Source organism: Eptesicus fuscus, chromosome 13, assembly GCF_027574615.1.
Source record: "Eptesicus fuscus isolate TK198812 chromosome 13, DD_ASM_mEF_20220401, whole genome shotgun sequence".
Taxonomy (NCBI): domain Eukaryota; kingdom Metazoa; phylum Chordata; class Mammalia; order Chiroptera; family Vespertilionidae; genus Eptesicus; species Eptesicus fuscus.
In genome coordinates, this window is record NC_072485.1 from 82,843,580 (window position 1) to 82,862,344 (window position 18,765).

The 18,765-nt window shown below is 69.3% G+C and overlaps 3 protein-coding genes across 6 annotated transcripts; 1 reads left to right on the forward strand and 2 right to left on the reverse strand.

The window, feature by feature from the left end:
- Positions 1-527: 527 nt before the first annotated feature.
- HRAS (HRas proto-oncogene, GTPase) lies at positions 528-3,549 on the reverse strand. Of its 3 annotated transcripts, XM_054724918.1 has the most exons (6): positions 3,389-3,549; positions 2,158-2,315; positions 1,818-1,996; positions 1,561-1,720; positions 1,393-1,468; positions 826-917 (listed from the first exon to the last, which is right to left on the reverse strand). In XM_054724918.1, the coding sequence occupies exons 2-5, from the start codon at positions 2,266-2,268 to the stop codon at positions 1,412-1,414; spliced, it is 507 nt and encodes a 168-aa protein (XP_054580893.1). In that variant the 5' UTR covers positions 2,269-2,315; positions 3,389-3,549; the 3' UTR covers positions 826-917; positions 1,393-1,411. The 3 variants fall into 3 exon arrangements, with proteins under 3 accessions (XP_054580891.1, XP_054580892.1, XP_054580893.1); XM_054724916.1 differs by lacking the exon at positions 1,393-1,468 and having other exon boundaries at positions 528-917; XM_054724917.1 differs by lacking the exons at positions 1,393-1,468; positions 3,389-3,549 and adding an exon at positions 3,278-3,349 and having other exon boundaries at positions 528-917.
- Positions 3,550-3,660: 111 nt separating this feature from the next.
- LRRC56 (leucine rich repeat containing 56) lies at positions 3,661-13,847 on the forward strand. 2 transcript variants are annotated; one of them, XM_054724915.1, is made up of 14 exons: positions 3,661-3,712; positions 5,266-5,376; positions 6,589-6,662; positions 7,026-7,212; positions 8,286-8,373; positions 8,962-9,022; positions 9,269-9,365; positions 9,436-9,630; positions 10,220-10,403; positions 10,796-10,972; positions 11,055-11,119; positions 11,383-11,525; positions 11,754-11,872; positions 13,067-13,847. In XM_054724915.1, exons 3-14 carry the CDS (start codon positions 6,625-6,627, stop codon positions 13,393-13,395), a joined length of 1,683 nt encoding a protein of 560 aa, XP_054580890.1. In that variant the 5' UTR covers positions 3,661-3,712; positions 5,266-5,376; positions 6,589-6,624; the 3' UTR covers positions 13,396-13,847. The 2 variants fall into 2 exon arrangements, with proteins under 2 accessions (XP_054580890.1, XP_054580889.1); XM_054724914.1 differs by lacking the exon at positions 3,661-3,712 and adding an exon at positions 4,856-4,935.
- On the reverse strand, positions 13,791-18,428 carry LMNTD2 (lamin tail domain containing 2). The gene is made up of 14 exons (XM_028136561.2): positions 18,215-18,428; positions 17,973-18,122; positions 17,504-17,588; positions 17,256-17,411; positions 16,901-16,963; positions 16,738-16,826; positions 15,984-16,414; positions 15,560-15,626; positions 15,298-15,487; positions 15,106-15,225; positions 14,831-15,030; positions 14,473-14,594; positions 14,332-14,384; positions 13,791-14,070 (listed from the first exon to the last, which is right to left on the reverse strand). The coding sequence occupies exons 1-14, from the start codon at positions 18,397-18,399 to the stop codon at positions 13,939-13,941; spliced, it is 2,043 nt and encodes a 680-aa protein (XP_027992362.2). The 5' UTR covers positions 18,400-18,428; the 3' UTR covers positions 13,791-13,938.
- Positions 18,429-18,765: the final 337 nt, after the last annotated feature.

Consider the following 18,765-nt stretch of genomic DNA (forward strand, 5'->3'; position numbering starts at 1 on the left):
GAGCCCCGGTCCTGTGCACCTCCTCTCCTGCTCTGACTTGGAAAACCAGGTTGGGGCTGACCCTGGGGGTCAGCAGCCTGGGGGGTCAGCAGCCTGGGGGTAATCAGGGTCAGCCAGGGCAGCCATGAGAACACCACAGGGCACACTCTGCGCCAGCCACGCGGCCCAGGAAGGAGCTCACCCAGCCTGCTGACTTCCGGCGGGACCTGAAGCGTTCCCCATGATGCCCTGGGCCTGACGCAGTCTGCATGAGAACGAGCCCCCTGTGGTGGTAGGACGGGCCCTCAGAGAGGTATGTGGCCACCTGCGCCCCACAAAGCCACCTGGGTCGGTGACGGGAGTCGGCTCTGGGAGCAACAGGGCACCCCGGAAAGGGACAGGCAGGCCGGGCCAGACCCTCAACAGAGAGGGCAGCAGGGTGACGACTCAGGCCGAGGGGCCACTGGCTGGAGGAAGCTGAGGTCCGAGGCCCCCCTGACCCCCCACCCCACGAGAGACCACACACCATAGCTGGCCAGACGCCAGGGTCAAGACCATCAAATAATTTACTGCAACTGAACCTGCGCCCAGGGGGCCGGGACGGGCTGCAAATAGAGGCGCGGCTGGGGCCGGCGGCCTCAGTTCTCCAGTCTGTGCAAAGCGTCCTGGGAGGTCCGCGGTCACTCTGTCCCCCAGCCCTGGATGGCCAGGCTCTGGCAGTACTTCCTTCCTTCCTTCCTTCCTTCCTTCCCCTCCTCCCAGCATCCGGCACCTCCGGGGCTCCTGTGCGGGGTGGGCACACAGGCCGCGCGGGGACGTCAGGAGAGCAGGCACTTGCAGCTCATGCAGCCGGGGCCGCCCTCGTCTGGCGGGCTCGGCTTGGGCACCTTGTGCTGCCGGATCTCGCGCACCAGCGTGTAGAAGGCGTCCTCCACGCCCTGGGGAGAAGGAGCCGCTCAGAGGGGACTCGGGGCCTCGGCGCCTCGGCCTGAGGGCCCAGCAGGGGAGGAGACATGGAGACCTAGGGACCCCGCCATAAGCTCCAGCAGAATCCCAGCCCCTCCCCACCTGCACCCACAAAGAGCCGTGCGCTGCTCCTCTCACTGCCTCAGGGCCCCCCATCAGACACCTGCTCCTCAGCAGCTCCCCCCGGGGCAGGGTGGCCCCAGGCCTGGCTCTGAGCCTGACCACCCTGTGCCCACCTGTGAGCTACTGCCCTTGTCCCCAACAGCCCTCCCGCTAAGGGATCGAGGCACCCTGCGGGCAAAGGGGCTGGGGCCCCAGGGTCACCGCTCCGGCCTGGCTCAAGACAGCTCTCTCCAGGGACCTCCACCTCTACCTTCCCCTAGAGCTGTTTCAGCCCTGACCCCGGCCCTGGCCTCCCTCGCTGCCCTGCTGTCCCGGGAGACTTACAGCGCGAGGGGCAGCTGGGTCACGGGGGTCCCGGAGGATCCCAGAGGGTCCCGGAGCCAGAGCCAGAGCGGCTGCCCTGTGGTGAGGGAGGGGGGCAATGAGCAAGGCTCCCTGGCGGGGCGGGGCGGGGCGGGGCCCTGGCTAGCTGTGGGCGGGGTGCCAGCTCACCTGGCGCGTCTTGGCGGAAGTCTCAATGTAGGGGATGCCATAGCTGCGGGCGAGGTCCTGCGCCTGCCGAGACTCCACGGTGCGCGCAGCCAGGTCACACTTGTTCCCGACCAGCACCATGGGCACGTCGTCCGAGTCCTTCACCCGCTTGATCTGCTCTCTGCAAGGAGGAAGGTGTGAGCTGGCTGGCGGCTGCAGGCACAGCTGCATCCAGGCGCACACGCGGAGGACAGGGCGGCCCGAGGCGGGCAGCTCACCGGTACTGGTGGGTGTCCTCGAAGGACTTGGCGTTGTTGATGGCGAACACACAGAGGAAGCCCTCGCCGGTGCGCATGTACTGGTCCCGCATGGCGCTGTACTCCTCCTGGCCCGCCGTGTCCAGGATGTCCAGCAGACACGTCTCCCCGTCAATGACCACTTGCTTCCGGTAGGAGTCCTGTGGGAGGACTCTGCTCAGGGACCCCTCCTTGGGGGGGGTGGCAGCAGCAGCACCAGCCCGGCCTGTGCTCCCCAGGTCCTCGCCAAGGGGACGGCTCCTGCGGGGCAGGCAGGAGGCAGCCCCCGAGGGAGCGGTGCGGGTGAGGAGCGGCCGCTCACCTCGATGGTGGGGTCGTACTCGTCCACGAAGTGGTTCTGGATGAGCTGGATGGTCAGGGCGCTCTTCCCCACGCCGCCGGCCCCCACCACCACCAGCTTATACTCGGTCATCGCTCCGGGGCCGCGGCTCGCGGCGCTGCGGCCGCCTCCTGTCCCACCTGCCGAGGAAGCCTGTCAGCCACACCCAGGCCCCATCGGGCAGACCTGTGGAGCTCGGGGCCCCAACATCCAGGTGAGAGGGGTGGCAGCCGGAACAACGGCCCGCGGCCCACCTGTGGCATCTGCAGCCGCACTCAGTGACCGTGAGCGGCGGCAGGCTGGCCCCCCTGCAGGGCTGACAGCGGAGAGCTCTCCCGACCATGCACCCAAATTAGAAGCTGCTGGGTAGGCAGAAAGCCCGGACTGGAGGTGCCTCGGGCTGAGGTTACAGGGCCCCCTCCCTACAGGAACAGGTCCTGCCACGGAGCAGCGCACAGCAACGTGCCCGGGCAGGCCAGTGCCAACCCTCGGCGGCCCGGGCCCACCAGGCGCATGGGTGCACTCGGCAAGTACTCCCGAGCGCCTACTGCATGCCAGGAGCTGTTCCAGGCACAGGAAGAACCCAACCCGGCCCGGTGGGCTCAGTGAGCTGCGGAGGACACCCGCGGTTAGGACAGGGGAACCCGGGGTGTGGTCCTGCCCTGGGAACTTGGGAGAAAACCAGGCGGATGAGGAGGCCAGGGGGCCAGGGCTTCAGGGAAGCACAGGTTCGCCAACAGGAGACACACAGGAGGGGTGGGAGCAGCGAGACAGGTGGGAAGGAAGGGCCTGAGGCCGAGGCTCTACTTAGGGTGTCTCCAACTTGTGATGTTTAATGAGGGGGTGCCCTCGTGAGAACAGCGGGCGTCCTAACCCTCAGACTGGGATCCTGGGGCTGTGGAGGGTGGGAGACCCCGCCTAGAGCGTGGCCCAGGAGGCCGCGGCGCAGAGCAGCCCCGCACACTAGCTGAGGGCACTTGGGGGGCCCGGGAGGACGGAGCCAGGAAAACGGAGCCCGAGGAGCCGGCCGGGACGAGGCACACCCGGCGCCCCGGCGCCCGCAGCCCCGACCCCGAGCCGCAGCGCCCCGCCCGCGGCTCACCTGCGCCCCCGCGCGCCCAGCGAGGACGGCGGCTCCCGGCTCCGGGCCGCTCGGCCCCGCCGCCCGACTCCAACACCCGCTCCCGCCGCAGGCGCCCCCCGCCGCACTCACCGCTCACAGGCACGACTACCCCCGGGGCCGGGGCGGGGGCCGGAGCGCGCGACTCCCCCGGTGCATGGGCTCCGACCGCGGCGGGTGCGGCTCCGGCTGCGGACGGCGGACTCGAGCGCGGGCGGCGGACACTCGCCCCGGCCGCGCACGCCCCGCCCCGCCCCGCATCCGTCCATTAGCCCTGCGCGGCCTGCCATTGGCCGTGCGCCCAGGACCCTGCCTCCAGCCCCGCCCAGCCACGCTCCGGTTGGTCTACCGGCCCGCCCGTCAGGGGCGGTGGCGGGCGGGGCTTCCGGGAGCAGGAGGCGCGGAGGGCGGTGCCGGGTTGGTTGGCCCTCGTGGGCCGCGGCCTTGGGGGCTGTCGCCGCCGGCGCTGGAGGAGGTCATCGGGGCGGGAGCCGAGGGTCCCGGGCGACAGCTCTCGGGGAGGCCCCGGACTCTCCCGGAAACAGGGCGGACTCCCAGGGAGACAGAGACCGCACTGGGAAGCGAGTCGGCGGGCGGGTGTGGTCTGGGGCGGGGTCGCCGGCGTCCCGCTCGAGGCCCAGGAGCCGCTCCGCGAGCCCCGCGCCGGCTCCTCCGCACCTCGACGGCGCGCACGGCCGCGTCCACGCCCTCCGAGGTCTTCCCGGCGCCGCGCAGCCCGCCGAGGGCCCTGGAGCGGAAAACAGCCCCCCGGGAGGGTGGAGCGCGCCGAGCCCTGCACCCCCTTCCCCGCAGGCGGCTCTGGGGTGGCCGCTTCCTCCCTCCCAGGACGCTGGGCAGCTTCGGCGGGGGCCGCAGGCCGGGCGTGGTCGTGCACCCAGGGGCGGGCAGTGCAGGAGCGCCTGGGCTGAGCGGGGGCATCTGAGCCCGCAGACGAGCGAGTCCGGCCCAGTCTTTTTGCCCCGTAAGCACCGGGATCTTGCTTCTCCCGGAGCGCGCAGCCCCATACCCCCTCGCCTCCTCCCCCAACCTGGGCAGGCCCCACAGACTGCCGGCCTGCCAGCTCCCCAAACCCAGACATCCAGCCCTGCGGAAGCTCGCGGTGCGGCCCAGTTAACCAACGGCGCCCCACAAATCAGCCCCACAGTTGCGGTAGGCTGTGAACTGAGCCCCCCCCACCGCCCCCATCAAAGCACCAGCCGGCTCTTGTCAGGACTCTCAAAAAGACGTTTCTAACATGATTCAAAAATGTCAAAGTAACGCACGGACCCCCTCTATTCACTAGAAGGAACGGTGCGATACACGCTCAGCCAGCACCCCAGCCTCTGCCGCGCCACCCAGCCCCTCCCGCAGCTCACCCCGCTGCAGGCCTTGACCTTGGGGACCCCTGGGGGGCCGTCCCCCCCCCACGACGGCGCCGACCCCACGTGCTGCGGCGGTGCCGGGCGGGCCGTCCCGCGCTCGGGGCCGCGGCTAGAGCAGGTCCCGGATGGCGCCCGACGCTCGCGGACGCGGACCGGGCCTCGCCTTCAGGCGTCCAGGTCTTCACTTCCCTTGTCCTCGGGGGTCCTTGCCCACAGCGCTTCCTTTGGAGGTGACATCTGCCGCACCTGCCGGCGGAGGTGAACCCCGCGCTCGGACGGCTCTCACGGCGCCCCCCACAGATCGCCTCCGCGGGCGGCAGACCCCGGCCGGCCTGCGCGCCACCCCGGTCTGACGGCGTCCTGCCTTCACCTCAGCCCGAGGGGCGCCCTCGCACGTGCGGGGTGCACCCGCCCGGAGCCCCACCCCTGCGCTCGCCCCCGACCTTGCCCTCTCCGCCCCCGCGACAGCCTGCCATAGCAACCGTTGCTAAGGGGTGTGTCTCGGCCCCGCGGAGCCTAGACGGTTCGGCGGCTCATGAATATTTGATTATTCAAATGAGGTCCTGCCCCTGTTGCTATGGCGCCCAGGTCCCGCAACCCCGCGGCCGGAAGAACAACCCGGAATCGGAGAGAGCGCCCGGCGGCGGAGGGTGCCCAGGGCCGAGCCCGCAGGGCCGGGCACTGGGGCGGAGCCCTCAGGTGAGGGCCAGCGCGTCCGTGGGTCACGGGCCTCTGACTTCGCTGTCTCCCTGGTGCCAGAGGGTGGACAGGACAAGGGGCGGGTGCGAGGACTAAGCTGCAATGTCAGTGGGGGACTCAGTGATGCCCCAGAAGTTAAGTCTGGTCCCCTGGGGACCCTGCCTGCACCCCCGCCCCCCGGGCTGTGCTTTGAGAGGCTCCCGTCACTGAGATAGGAGGGGCCAAGCCCTGCCCCCGGGGGTGGGGGGGAGAGGAGGCCGGGAGCAGACCCTGCGGGGGTGGGGGTCTCCCTGGTGGGGACTGGGGGGGAGTAGGCCCTGGCTTCAGAGCCTCTCGGGGTGGTGAAGGATGGAGAGGTGGAGGGGACTCCGCTGATGAGCAGGCCACGGGCTGGCACTACCTGGGTCGTGGACAGAGGCTCAGGTCTCCAGAGTGGGGGACTCGCGGAGTGTCCGGCAGGGTGGGAACAGGCCGGGAACAGTGTGGACAGATTCGGGCCAGCATGAAAGTGAGGGGACAGTGCCGAGATGGGAGCCACAGCCTCCAACCCAGGCCCTGCTGGACCCCAAGACCTTTGGGCGAAACTGGACAGACCCTCTGGCCCTACTCCAGGGCAGGCCCTGCAGCGAGAGGCTCTCAGGCACACAGGGAAGAGGGTGCTGGGCCTATCCCAGGGCTGCCGGTGAGCACCCCAGGAACTGAGCCTGGCCAGCCTGCAGCCTCCCGGTGGCCTGAGCCTGGCAGGACATTCCAGGCAGACTTGTGGTGCTGGCCCGAGAGGTGATCCCAGGGTCTGGGGCCCAGCACAGGCATCTGTGTCTTTAAGGAGCAAAGCCAGGTGAGCCAGGAGCAGGTGGTCCCCAGCGCCTGCGGCGTGGGGAGTGCAGGAGGGGCAGGGGCTACAGAGGCCAGCCCACGGGGGACGGACCGGGCAGTAGAGCCAGAACCCCTTTTGGAGAGAGGGTGGGTTCGGGGTAGAGGAAGTGGGGGTTTGAATGAGGGCCAGGCATTAGCACCGGAAGGACCCCATCTCTCACCCACCTGGCGGTCTGCCTCATCGGCCAGGCCAGGTCCTCCATCAGTGCGGTGGAAAGGAGCAGGCTGACAGCCTGCCACTTCTGCGCCTGCTCGCTTCTGGGCCCCGTGGCCCTGGCCCAGCCTGTCCGGGTCCCCCGGGCACAGTGACCTGGCCCACCCTCCTCTCTCTTGCAGGTGCCGCCTGGGGCCACATGCCACCCCCATGCCCGGATGTTTGACCCACAGTGGGAAAAGACTTCTGCCTCCAGGTGAGGGGGCTCCTTGGGCACAGGGGTGGGTGGGGGGTATGCCTGAGACCCCGGTCCTGGGCCCCCCAGGCTCAGAGACCATCGGGTGGAGGAAGCATAGACAGGCTGAGGCAGGGTCTTGCTGCTGGTCACAGCGGGCAGCTAAGCAAATGCTGCCAGAGCAAGACTCCTCCCATGGACCCGGAAGGCACACAGGGAGGGTGACCTGCCCAGACCGGGGTGTGAGCCGAGGCCCAGGGAGGGACAGCGAGGCCGCCGGCAGGCTGGGCTGGTGAGGACCCCACTGGGCCTTCTCCGGACCTGGGGCCGTGTGGGGCCGTGACGGCTGTGAGGGCCGACCCTCCCCTGCCTTGGCCTCCGCAGGTTGGATGTGAATGGACCAGACCTGGAGCAGGCCCCTGGGCCTCGGCCCAGCATGGCCCGTGTCCTGGTGCGGGAGCTGAGCTGGCAGGGCCCGTACAACCCCCGCCCACAGAGCAAGTCCCCGGGCGGCCACAGGGACGGCCACGGCAAGCGGCTGGCGGAGGAGTGCCTATCAGCTGCCCGGCTGGTGAGTGGGGGGGACGGGCCGGCTCAGGCTGCCGGGCCTGCGCGGGCCATGTTCCAGGCTGGTGTCCGCCTGCCCCGGCCCGGCCCTGCTGGCCTTGCCTGTTTGAGGGGTGTCCCTGTGCCTGCTTCGCCCCTGGGGCCGAGCCCAGCTGCGTGGCGACAGATGTCAGGCCCCAGCGGGGGCTGAGCGAGGCAGGAACTCCCCAGGTGTTTGCGGAGCGCCGCTGTGCCCTGGGCTCTCAGGACTGAGGACTTGGGCCCGCAGGTGCCACGTACGGGGAAAAAGGAGACGAGAGCTGGCAGGGCCATCTCTGGGGCAGCTGATGAAGGCTTTGTCCCAAAGCGGGGCGCGGGGAGGGGTGTTCCTGCCATCGCCCCACCCTCAGGCCAGCAGGTTCTACTGAGCCCCCTGACTACAGGTCCCCGCCGGTGGCCTCCCGGGCAGCCCTGCACCTCCCAGCACCCCACCTCCCTTTCTGGCCACGCTTCTTGCCGACCATCGGCCGCGGTGAGGGGCGGCCGCTGCCGCTGCCAAGCCCTCCATGGCCGCACCCACCCTCACCCTGGAGGGTTCCTTGGACCCACGGGGTGATGCACCCGCCAGCACACAGCCTGGCTGCCTGAGTCGCCCACCTTCCTGACCAGCGTGGAGAAGGGTCCTCGTTGTCTGGTCACTGCAGGTGGACGGGACACTCCCACAGGCCCGGTCCCCGTGCCTCCCGCTGCCCCACCTCCCGGCGCCCCAGTCCAGCAGGCAGCTGTCACATGGGAAGGGGCCCACCACCAGCTCCCGTCCCTCGCAGCCCCCGCCCCGGACAGCAGGACAGGGTGGGACTGGGTCTGGCCTGGCTATGCCCAGGGAGTGCCAGGAGCAGGGTCCGGCAGGGCAGTGACCCCATGGCACCTTGGCTGGGCCTGGAGGTGCACCTGGCCTTGTCACCTGCCCAGCACCACACGCCGGGAGCCTCTCACACAGGCAAGGCTGGGACAGGCCAGGAGGGCCACCAAGGAGGGGCGCTGGGAGGGAGTGCCCACTGTCCAGTCCCCAGGGCTGAGCCCCCCGTGGTCCTGCAGCAGGCCCTGGCCCAGGTGGACGACCTGCGGCTGGTGAGCACGCTGGAGATGTGCGTGGATACCCGTGAGCACAGCCTGGGCAACTTCGGTAAGAGCCCCTCGCTGTGCGCACCCACCACGGTCAAGGCCAGACCGCTCTTTGAGGGCCTGCTCGCTCGGGCCCTGCCTCCAGGCTCTGCTCTTTGGACCACTGCACCCCACGGGCCTTCCCTGCACCCCACGGGCCTTCCCTGCACCCCACGGGCCCGCCCCGCATTCCCCTTGCCAGGGGTTGGGGACTCTGTCTCAGGGCCAGTACCCATTCCGTGGTAGGAGTCAGTAGCTCAGAACCCTTTCCTGGGGACTTTGGGGTGCTCAGGGACACGGGCTGGGGTGCCCATGGGCGGGCCTTGGGAGGTGGCTGGGGGTGGGACCCAAACTTTGGTGGCCCCGCCCATGCCCGCTGGCTCCCCTCCTCCAGACCAGCTCCTGGAGGCCTCCATGTGGCCCCGTGGGTTCAGGCACGCCTCCTGCGCCCCACGCCGCACCCCTCATTTGAGCCTGGCCGCAAAAGGAAAAGGAAACGTTGCACCCGCCTCAGAGAAGCCACGGGCAGCCGGGCAGAGGGGCCGCGAGGGTGCAGAGGGGGCCGGGGGGCAGGCGGGCGGGCCTCTGACCTCCTCCCTGCGGCCCACAGGGGTGCACCTGCCCAACCTCAGCCAACTGAAGTTGAATGACAGCCGCCTGGGCTCCGTGCGGTGAGTGCCCTCCCGGGACCACGGGTGGGGCGCGGGGTACCCCCTGCCTGGTGTGGGGAGGCTGGGCTGAGCTGCCCAGCACGAGCGCGGCCCGGGCCCTCCATTTTGCCTGCCCGAGACCAGGGGCTGCCACGAGCCACGCTCACACCTGCCGTGGACCCGGGGGCAGCAGGTGTGGGTGTGGCTGGGCACGAGGCATGGCCCGCCACCCTAGGAAGCACTGACCACCCAACCTGCCCTCTGCAGAGACCTGGGCACCTCCCTGGGCCGCCTGCAGGTGCTGTGGCTGGCTCGCTGTGGCCTGACTGACCTGGATGGCATCGGCTCCTTCCTGGCCCTGAAGGTGGGCGTGCGGTGCCCTGGGCGGGGGAGGGCGCCCGCCAGGCCCTGGCTGACGTTCCGTGCCGCCCCAGGAACTGTACGTCTCCTACAACAACGTCTCGGACCTCAGCCCGCTCTGCCTGCTCGAGCAGCTGGAGGTGCTAGACCTCGAGGGCAACAACGTGGAGGACCTGGGGCAGGTGCGCTACCTGCAGCTGTGCCCGCGGCTGGCCATGCTCACCTTGGAGGGCAACCTGGTGTGCCTGCAGCCAAGCCCCTCCAGCCAGGTGCGTGCCGGCGGAGGGAGGCGGGCGCTCTGTGGCTCGGGTCCTTAGCCCCTCCCATGGCCTGGGGGCCGCCTGCACCCTGTGGCTCGTTCACTGTGAGCTAGAGGCCTGGCAGCTGCCAGCGCACCCTCCTGGGCTGGACAAACCCCACAGGGCCACGTGCACAGGCCACGTGGAACCACGCACGCTCTGTACCTTTTGCACATAGAATTGTGTGTACACACACACACACACACACACACAGCCTGCAAGCCTCTGCACACCCACAGCTGTACACGCCCCTGCACTGCTGTGCACACTGCTGCTCACACCCCCTGCCCTGCCAGCTGCCATCTGCTCTGGCCAACTGGGCCAGCGCTTTGAGCTCAGGGCAGCTCCCCAGGCCAGAGGGCACCACTGGATCCTGGCCGTGGACCTGGACAGTGAGAGCACCTGGGTGAGAACCCAAGTCGCCCAAGTCCCTGCTGCCCAAGAATGACCCAGGCACCAGCCCTACCCCACCCACCGTGGGTCTGGGGCACGTGGCCCCAGGACTCAGCGGGCCTGAAGGGCCCACGGCCCACGGCCCGCCACCCCTCTCTGCCCACAGGTGCCCCCGGGCTACAACTACCGGGCACAGGTGAGGAAGCTCATCCCCCAGCTGCAGGTCCTGGACGAGATGCCCGCCACGCAGACGGGCCTGCCCGCCGCCCGGAAGCTGGACCAGGACTGGCTCCTGGTGAAGGAGGCCATCAAGGAGGGCAGTGTCCTGGACAGCCTGCTGCCCAAGCTGGGTACGCAGCCACCCTCCCCCCATCCCGGCCTCGGCAAGGGCTGCAAGGAGAGGTCTCTGCCCGTGCCTCCCCTAAGACAAAAGCTCTCCACCGCCAGCCCCCACGTCCCCAGGCCCCTCAGAGATGGCCGCCTCAGGTACTGTCTCTTCTCAGCCTTAACCAGGCATCCCAGAGCCCGCACACCGGCCCCCAGGCCAGGACACTCCCTGTGAGCAGCGCCTGGCTGGGGCCCCCACACCCCTCAGAAGAGGAAGAGGCGGTCCAAAACCTGGGCCCCGGACACACAGATGTTGGGGGCCGGGGTCCCTGGTCTGTGGACAGAGCCTTGGGGGGCTCTCGGGCTGGCCAGCGGGCGGGGTCATTGGTGACCTCTGATTTGGACCTTCGGGCAGATCATCCGCACGGAGACCCCATTGGAAGATTCGGCCCTGAGCTATCCCGGCCCGAGCTCCAGCCCCGGGCTGCCAGGCCTTGGCCCCTCTCCCTGCTGGGCCCTGGGGGACCCGTGCCCGAGGCTCTGCTTCCCAAGGACACAGCCCCAGAGGATGACACCAGCAACCTCACCCACGGTAACTGCCCCGCCCCCTCGGCAGGAAGTGGACCCTGCAGCCCCTCAACCCAACTCAGGCCCAGCCACTCCTCCTTCCCCAGGCTCCGGCCAGGTCCTCTGCGGAAACCCCACCAAGGGCCTTCGGGAGCGTCAGCACCGCTGCCAGGTACGCCCTGTCCCCCAGGAGCCGGGACCCAGCACGCACAGGGCACCAGTGTCCTGGGCTTCGCTCCCCAGAACCGACTGGCATCCTGGGCCCTCCTCCAGAGTGGACAGCATCCTGGCCTGCCAGTGCCCTGAGCTACAGCCACTGCGGGGCCAGGCCCCGCTCTCCCGCGCCCTCTGCAGCCGAATAGTCTTTCTCCCCGCCCCAGCCTGCTGCCCGCCCGGTCCCCTCCATGCCCCCAAACCAGCCCTTTCCCTTCTCAGACCTGGGTGCCCCCAGAGCAGCTGCCCCCACACAGGCCTGAAGACCTGGCCACCAGGGCCTCCACCCCAGGGCCTGACCCTGCAGACAGCCGGGACCTCCTGGCATTGGCTGGACTTCGGGCGTGGAGGGAACTGCAGCTGCGGTGGGTGCTTGTCCCTGCACGGAGCCCTGCCATGTGTGTCCTGTCTGGTGGGGGGTCCCGGCTGGGGCTGCGTGGCTGAGCAGTCACCGGTCCCCAGGACGGCCGGAGGAGCTGGTCATGGGAGCCTGAGGCTGGGTGCCATGGCGGTCACACTCATTTGGGAATGGCTCCAAGGCGGGCGGGGCTGCAGCCCCTGCCCCTGCCCCACCCTGGCCCTCTCCCCTGCAGGCGCCTGGACTCTGGGCCGGCAGGGGCAGCAGCCCCCCGGGGCCCACGGCGGGGCCCTGAAGAACCAGAGGACAAGGCTGAGCCCAAGATTTCCCCCGGCTCCCCAAGCCAGGCCCCAGGTACTGAGAGCCACAGGCCATGGGGGACAGCCGCCCCGCCACCCCGGGCTCGGAGCAGGCTCTGACCCTGGAGGTCCTCTCCTGGGGTGGGGGGCTCACAACTGAGGGGGCAGTCCCAAGTGCCCCTCCCCTGAGCCCATGGACCATAAGGCCACCAGGGCTGGGCGAGAAACAGAAGGCACCCCAGAAAGGGGCCGTGGCCAATGAGCAGGACAGGCCCAGGGCAGCTCTCAGGGAGCAGGGCCAGGCTCCACAGAGGGACAGAGCCCAGCTGGCAGGCAGGACACCGGACGGGGAGGGGTGCCTCCCTCCATCTTGCAGACGGGGCCTGTGCTGGGCTCAGACCACAGACGCAGGCCAGGTGAGTTCCTCCCCAAGAGACACTGGCTTCCGAATGACGGGGGCAGATGGAGCAAACCCAGGGGCTGCGAAGCAGAGCCGCCTCCCCTAGGGCAGCCCAGGAGGCTCCCTGGAGGAAGGGTCTAAGCAGGCGGGGGAACAGCCGGATAGCGAGCCTAGGCAGGGGCATGGTAAGCAGGAGCACAGGCTGAGGGCTGGCTGAATGGCCCTCCTGCCCTTCCCCCGCCCCATCAAAGGTACAGGGCCAAGCCTCTGCCTCTCCACCTGCCAGCCTGGGGGAGGGGCAGGAGAGGTGGACCCTGAGATCAGCTAGTCAAGAGGGGTCAAAGGCCAGCCGCCTAGTGGAGGGGTGGAGGGTGAGAAGTCACCAGAGAAGACAGAAGGCGAGGCTGGAGTGATGACAGCACTGGGGGCTCTGGAGGAGGGGGGAAGGGGTATCAGAGCCCCCCATTCCAGGCTGGGTCCAGGTAGGCACTGGGTGACCCCGGACAACTGCCCAGTCCGCCAAGGTGGGTGCGGGCTTTGGTCTCCAGCAGAGGTTTAGGAACTGGCCGAGGCCGCCAGCCAGCCTGTGAGCAGGCCCTTGGGGACAGGACCTGGTGAGCCAAAGCCAGAGCCCAGGAGGTGGCTTCAGCTCAGGCCAGGGTCAGAGGTGACCCCGAGGAGGGGCCACCGCTTCTCCGGGAGCAGGAGTAGGGCACAGAGGTACTGCCTTGGGGGAGCGAAGGGTTAGGGGAGGAGCCCCAGTGGATACTTCTGCTCTGCCTGTGGCGACCCCTACCCCATGATCCCTTGGGGGTCCCTTGTCTGATATGCTCTTTTCTTGGTTTCCAGGGCCTTCCAGGACCTCGGGCTATCACCTGCTCCCCTCCCCCCCGAAGGTCCCCATGCCACCTGATTCCGGCGGCAGCTCCTGGGGGTCTAAAGACCTGCAGTTCCGGGGGCGTCGGCTCAGAGCCCTGGGTCGCTCAGGGCCTAGCCTGGGTCCGGGCCTGGCTGCGGTGGCTGCTCTGAGATCAGCCCTGGAGGTGGCCACAGGCCCGAGCTCTCCAGCCCAAGGATGTCCAGGCCCCAGGCCAGCACCAGACCCAGCAGCCAGACCCCCAGCCCTGTGGTGTTTGCCTCGCCTGAAGCCCCTCACCCCAGCCCAGTCCCACCCCTAGTGTGAGCCACTGCCGGGCTGGCTGGGACAGGGCCTCATGGAACCCAGATCACCTGGGGGGAGGAGGTGGGGGAGGAGGTGGGCCTGGCACAGGAGAGGCCCCTCTTGCTGGAGAGAAGTGGGGAGTTGGGACCACCAGGGAGGAGGCCCAGGAGAGAGCCCGGACTGCCCAGCCCCCACTTCTGTGGGGCAAACCTTCCCAGGCCTGGAAGAGACCAGATGGGGCCCAGGCCCAAGTGGCCCCTCCACTTCCCTCCAGCCACCCCTGGAGCTGTGGCCCAGGCCAAGCGCTTGCCTTAGGCGTTAAAGCCTGCGGCCAGGCCTCCCATCCCAAGGGACTTGCAGGGACGGAGCCGGGCCACCGGGAAACCAAGAGAATCCTTCCGACTCTCAGTGTACAGAATGCAGTTTACTTCGTAGGCGACGTTGGTTCAATAAATTATGCAGCTGGCACGGCCTGCCTCCCACGGCTGTCTCCCGTGGCCCCCCGGCGCCCAGCCCCACGCCGCCGCCACAGTCACGGAGAGGCCGCCCCAGCCCGGCTCTACACCGGCCGACACGCGTAGACGGGAACGGGCGGGCAGCTAAGGAGGCGGAAACCGAATCTTTTCTCGGTCATGCTCTGCACCGACAGCGCCACGATCGGGCAGTCCCGGTCCACGCTCTTCCGGCACACCTGGGGGGCGCGGGCGTGAGGGGCGCCCGGAGGACGTGAGGGGCCGGGGGCGGGGCTACGAAGGGGGCGGGGCCTGGGCGGAAGGGGAGATAAAGGGGCGGGGCTGCACGGAGAAGGGCGGGGCCTGGGCGGAAGGGGAGATAAAGGGGCGGGGCTGCACGGAGAAGGGCGGGGCCTGGGCGGAAGGGGAGATAAAGGGGCGGGGCTGCACGGAGAAGGGCGGGGCGGTCCACCCGCGACGCCCCGCACGCGCGCACTCACCCGGACCCTGTGCTCCTTCCCTGCCTGATAGTCTGCGAGGTCCGGCCCGTCCTCTGCGGGGGACAATGGTGAAGAGGCCGTCGGGCCGGCCTCGCCCATCCTGCCGGGCCGCCCCTCCCTCTCCGGGCCCCGCGCACTCACGCTCACTGGGCAGGGCGGGCAGAGGCTCCCGCGCGTTGGACTCCGCGCGCTCGGGGGGCGCCGGCACCTCCCGGGGGCTGAAGAGCTTGCTGGGGGTCAGACGCGGCAGCAGGGCCCGTGTCCTGATGGGGCGAGGGGGCCGTGAGGGCCCGCGCCCGCCCGCGATAAAGGGGCGGTCCGGGCTGGGGAAGGGGCGTTCTGCGGGGAGCCCCGAATGACCCGAGACGGCCTGGCGAGGGCGAGGGCGAGGCCTGCGGAATCTGGGGGACGTTTGGGGGCATCAGGGATCTGGGGGACGTTTGGGGAGGGGGGCCGAGGCTGGGGAAGAGGCGGAGATCCAGGGACCCACGGTCCCCACCTCTGCCTCCGGCGGCTCCGGGCCCGGGCCTTGGGCGCCCGATGGTGGCGCGGGGCTCGGGGCGGGCGCCCCTGCTCCTGAGAGCCGGCCCCAGGCGGGACCTCCGGGAGCGGGAAGCGGTCGATGGACACGCTGGTGTTGTCGTCGAAGGTCCTCGGGGCGGGGGTCACGCTGTGCGGAGCCCGGTACTGGCTGAGGACCTGGGGCGGGCAGGGCGCTCGGTCACCCCGCCCCGCGAGGCCTCCCCCAGCCTCCCGGCGGGGACCCGCACCGACCTCGCCCTTGGGGCTCAGGAGCAAAGTCACGAAGCTTCGGCTGGGGTGGAAGTGGCGGGGTGCCCGGCCCACGGACGAGGGCGGCGGCTTCTTGGCGCTGCCGGACCCCTTGCCCCAGACCTGGGGACGGCGCCGGGCGCGGGTGAGCGGCGAGGTGCGGGCGCGCGCGGGCTCGGGGGGAGCGGGGCATACCGTGACGTGGTGGTGCGGCGCCAGCAGCGTGTGCGGCGGGAAGCGGTACAAGTACACGGGGAAGTCGTGCTCGAGCTGCTGCAGCGTGTAGCCCCCCAGGTCCACCGTCTCCTCCATCGACAGGTTGAGGACGCGGATGTACCTCTCGCGAAGGTTCACGGCCACGATCTTCAGGCAGGAGCCCTTCCGGCTGGGGCGGGAGTGGCTGGTCAGGGCCCCTCCGGCGGGGAGATGGCTCCTGCCCCCCGCCTCCCGCCCTCACCTCCAGGGGTGCGTCAGCGGCCATTGGTCGGAAACTGCGCGGGTCTTGCGCACCGGGCCGATCCGGTCTGCGAGAGAGGGGAGGCCTGTTTGGGAGCCCGACCCCGGACGGGGCATCTTCTGGGGGCATCTCCTGTGAGGCCAGCTGGCCTGCAGCGCCAGGGGTCCAGCGCAGGAGGGTGGCTGGACCCCGGGGGCTGAGGGGAGCAGAGGAGTAGCTCCTAGCACTTGGAGGGGTCCGAGCGGGAGCACAGGCCTGCGAGACCCCCTCATCCCTACAGAGAGGCGGAAGGAGCCGCCCAGCAGCCTCCCTCGGAGCTACCGTGAAGGCGAGGCAGCTGGGGGGCCTCGTTTGGGGCGTTGGGCAGAGATCCGCAGGGGCTGCGGGGCAGAGGGGGGAACGCAGGGAGGCCGCCCCACGCCACCTTCAGAGTCGGCCTTGGAGTCCTTGGTGGAGCTGCGGAGGGAGCTCCGGGGCCGGGAGTCCTGGGAAATCCTCAGCAAGCTCCTGGTGCGGAAGACCTGCGAGTCCCCGATGAAGCTCCGGGGCCGGGAGTCCTGCGAGCCTCGGGTGGAACTGCCCGGCCGAACCTGGATCTGCTCCGAGGAGATGTGGCTTGGCGCCTGGGGCGGGCGCCCTGTCACCTTCCGGAGGAGGCGGCCGCCCGAGTCCGGAGCCGAGCTCTCCGAGCTGCTGGTGCCCACCAAGGGCAGGGAGCTCCACTCCACGCTCTTGCGTTCAGAATGCAGTTTGCCCAACCTGGAGGCACGCTCTTCAGGTTTGTCCAACCCGGAGCCACGTTCTTCAGGTGGTGAGGCGGGCGGGAGCTGCGGGGTCTGCCGGCGTGAGGTGCGCCTGCAGGCCACAGTCTGCTCACTAGCTGCCGGGCTACTGCCCCGGACCCAGCCCAGCCCCCAACTAGCCTCCCCACGGTCGGCGGGGCACCCCGAGTGGTGATCCAGGGCCCCAGGACCCGGCCTGGGAAAAGGACAGAGATGGCCCGGACCCCTTCCCTACATCCCCACCCTGTTCTAGCGAGCAGAGAACTGACTCTCAAAAGACTCAGGTGACGTGTCCAGGGGCACTGAGGGCGGTGCTTGGACGCTGGCCCTCGGCTGCCAGGCCAGCCCTCCCTTCCCAGGCCCCTGGGGGAATCCCTCCCTGCCCAGCACAGTCACTTGAATTCCGAGCTCGAATGAATGCTGGCCAAGAGGTTGGGGTATCGATGGGCGATGGCGTTCCAGTCCACATCCTCCAGCCGGAAACCCTGCCCACGAAGCAACAGGCATGTGGCCCTCCCCTCGCTCAGAGCCACGGGTGCCCGTGGGGGACCTTGCTCACCTCGTTCCCATCATCATGTTCAGAGGCGTCGCTGAGGTCCAGCAGGGTCTCCGCAGTCACCACCTGCAAGAGGGACCAGAGGCCAGTGGGCAGGGGCTGGGGGAGGGCACCTGTCCCCCCAAGACATCTCTCCCCTTCGGCCTCCCCAGCACCCACGGCAGACACGTGCTGACTGCCAGGTGGGCCCGGATCCCTGGGCTTGTGGCTCCTCCCTGTCTGAGGCCACAGTCCTGAGGCAGCCTGAGGGCGGGGAGGGCAGGCATCCCCAGCAAGCCAGAGCCCCCCAGCGAGAGCTCAAAGCCTCAAAGCCGGTCACGCGGGTTGGGAGGCAGGAGGGTGGGCGGGGCCAGCTCACCTCCACGCTGCCCGTGGATGACCTCAGCATGCGGCCCACCCAGGAGGAGCTGGCCAGCGTCACCAGGCAGGACTTGTGCAAGGCCTCCAGCTCGGCCTCGAGGTGCTGCACCACGGTCTTGGTCTGCTCCAGCTGCTCCTCCACCTGCTTTTTCTCCTGCTCCCGGAGAGCCCACAGGTGGGGTGGGGCTTTCTCTGACTCTGCCCCTCCCTCCAAGGCAGCCCCTGCCCAGCTGCCCGCCCTCTCACCAGCTGGGCCTGCTCCTTTTGCTCTTTTAGCTCCAGAGTCAGCTTCTGGACCTGCACGTGCAGGAGCTTCTCCTGGGTGTGAGAGCTGGGAGAAGGGGCGAGCTCAGTGGCCCCCACTACTGGGTTGGCAGACAAGGAGGGGAGCGGGAGGGGCCCCAGGGCACAGTGTGCTGCTGGGCCCGGCCAGTCAAGACTGAGAGGTCGGGGTTGGAGGCCGGTCCTGGTTGGGTTCAGCACCCACTGACATGTTCAAGCTCAGGGTCTAGGCAGGTTGACAGTATATCAAGTCTTTCAGGGTTAGGGTGGGGGATTAGGGTCAGACAAGAGGCAAAGGTCAGAGTAAGGGTCAGGGCTGGGGTCAGGCTGGGTTCTCGGTCAGCCTCAGGGGTCGGGTTGGGGTCAGGCAGAGACCAGCGGTTAGGGCCAGACCAGGGCTGGGTTGGGCCGGGGCCGAGCTTGTCGCTGCTACCTCTCCGGTGGAAGGCTAGCCACCTCGCGCAGGATGCGGGAGCGCCGGGCATCCCGCTGGCTCTGGAGGGACCGCAGGGCCTGGATCTCCAGTTCCCGCTGCCTCCACAGCAGCCGCAGTGTGTGGGGATCCAGGGACTCGGGGGCCAGTCTGCAAAGCCAGCACCCCAGCTGCTTATCAGGCCCCACCCGCCGGCCGGCCTGGTGTTTGAGTGGCCGGCCGCCTCCCCCTTCCCTCCTTACGGCATCTTGGCGGAGGCCACTTGTGTGGAGCTGAGCTTGGTGTCCCTCCGGCTGGCGGGAGCCACCAGGTCTGCAGGTGTGTCCGCCGGAGGCTCCAGGTGGCTGCTGACTGGCTCTCCATCCACCGGAGATGGGAGAGCCTCTTCCTTGGCTTCTCCAGCCTCCGGGCAAGACTTGGGGGCCATTTTGGATGTTCTTGGAGGAGCTGAGAGGGGTGGGGGGCTGTGTGCCCTGTATGCCAGGTGCACGCATTCCCGCTGGGCTCTCCGGAGCCACGTGCACGTGTGTGGCTGACAGCCCCAGGCGGCACCCCTGGGGTGGCTCTCCAGGGAGGCCCGTGCGTGTGTCTCTGCTCCAGGGGACACCAGACTGTGGGCCCTGTGGGTGTCCACACCTGTGTGTTTCTGACCAGGCCAGGGCAGCAGGTCACACCTCTAGGCAACATGTCACCTGCGTTTTCATACATTCTCTGTGGTCTCCTCACTATCAGCTTTGCCCTCCAGGATCTGAGGTACCCACCCCAGCCTACAGCAAGGGTCCCAGAGGTTCTG

Bases quoted from the DNA above. Each gene is read 5' to 3' on its own strand.
- LMNTD2 (XM_028136561.2), bottom strand. From the start codon at position 18,399: ATGGCCCCCAAGTCTTGCCCGGAGGCTGGAGAAGCCAAGGAAGAGGCT. The intron at 18,123-18,214 runs GTAAGGAGGGAA...CTGGCTTTGCAG, and splicing joins GTGGCCTCCGCCAAGATGCC to ACTGGCCCCCGAGTCCCTGG. The intron at 14,595-14,830 runs GTGGGGACCGTG...TCGCCCCATCAG, and splicing joins CGGAGCCGCCGGAGGCAGAG to GACACGGGCCCTGCTGCCGC.
- HRAS (XM_054724916.1), bottom strand. From the start codon at position 2,268: ATGACCGAGTATAAGCTGGTGGTGGTGGGGGCCGGCGGCGTGGGGAAG. The intron at 1,997-2,157 runs GTGAGCGGCCGC...GTCCTCCCACAG, and splicing joins AGTACGACCCCACCATCGAG to GACTCCTACCGGAAGCAAGT. The intron at 1,721-1,817 runs GTGAGCTGCCCG...TCCTCCTTGCAG, and splicing joins GAGGACACCCACCAGTACCG to AGAGCAGATCAAGCGGGTGA.
- LRRC56 (XM_054724915.1), top strand. From the start codon at position 6,625: ATGTTTGACCCACAGTGGGAAAAGACTTCTGCCTCCAG. The intron at 10,973-11,054 runs GTAACTGCCCCG...CTCCTTCCCCAG, and splicing joins CACCAGCAACCTCACCCACG to GCTCCGGCCAGGTCCTCTGC. The intron at 11,120-11,382 runs GTACGCCCTGTC...TTCCCTTCTCAG, and splicing joins AGCGTCAGCACCGCTGCCAG to ACCTGGGTGCCCCCAGAGCA.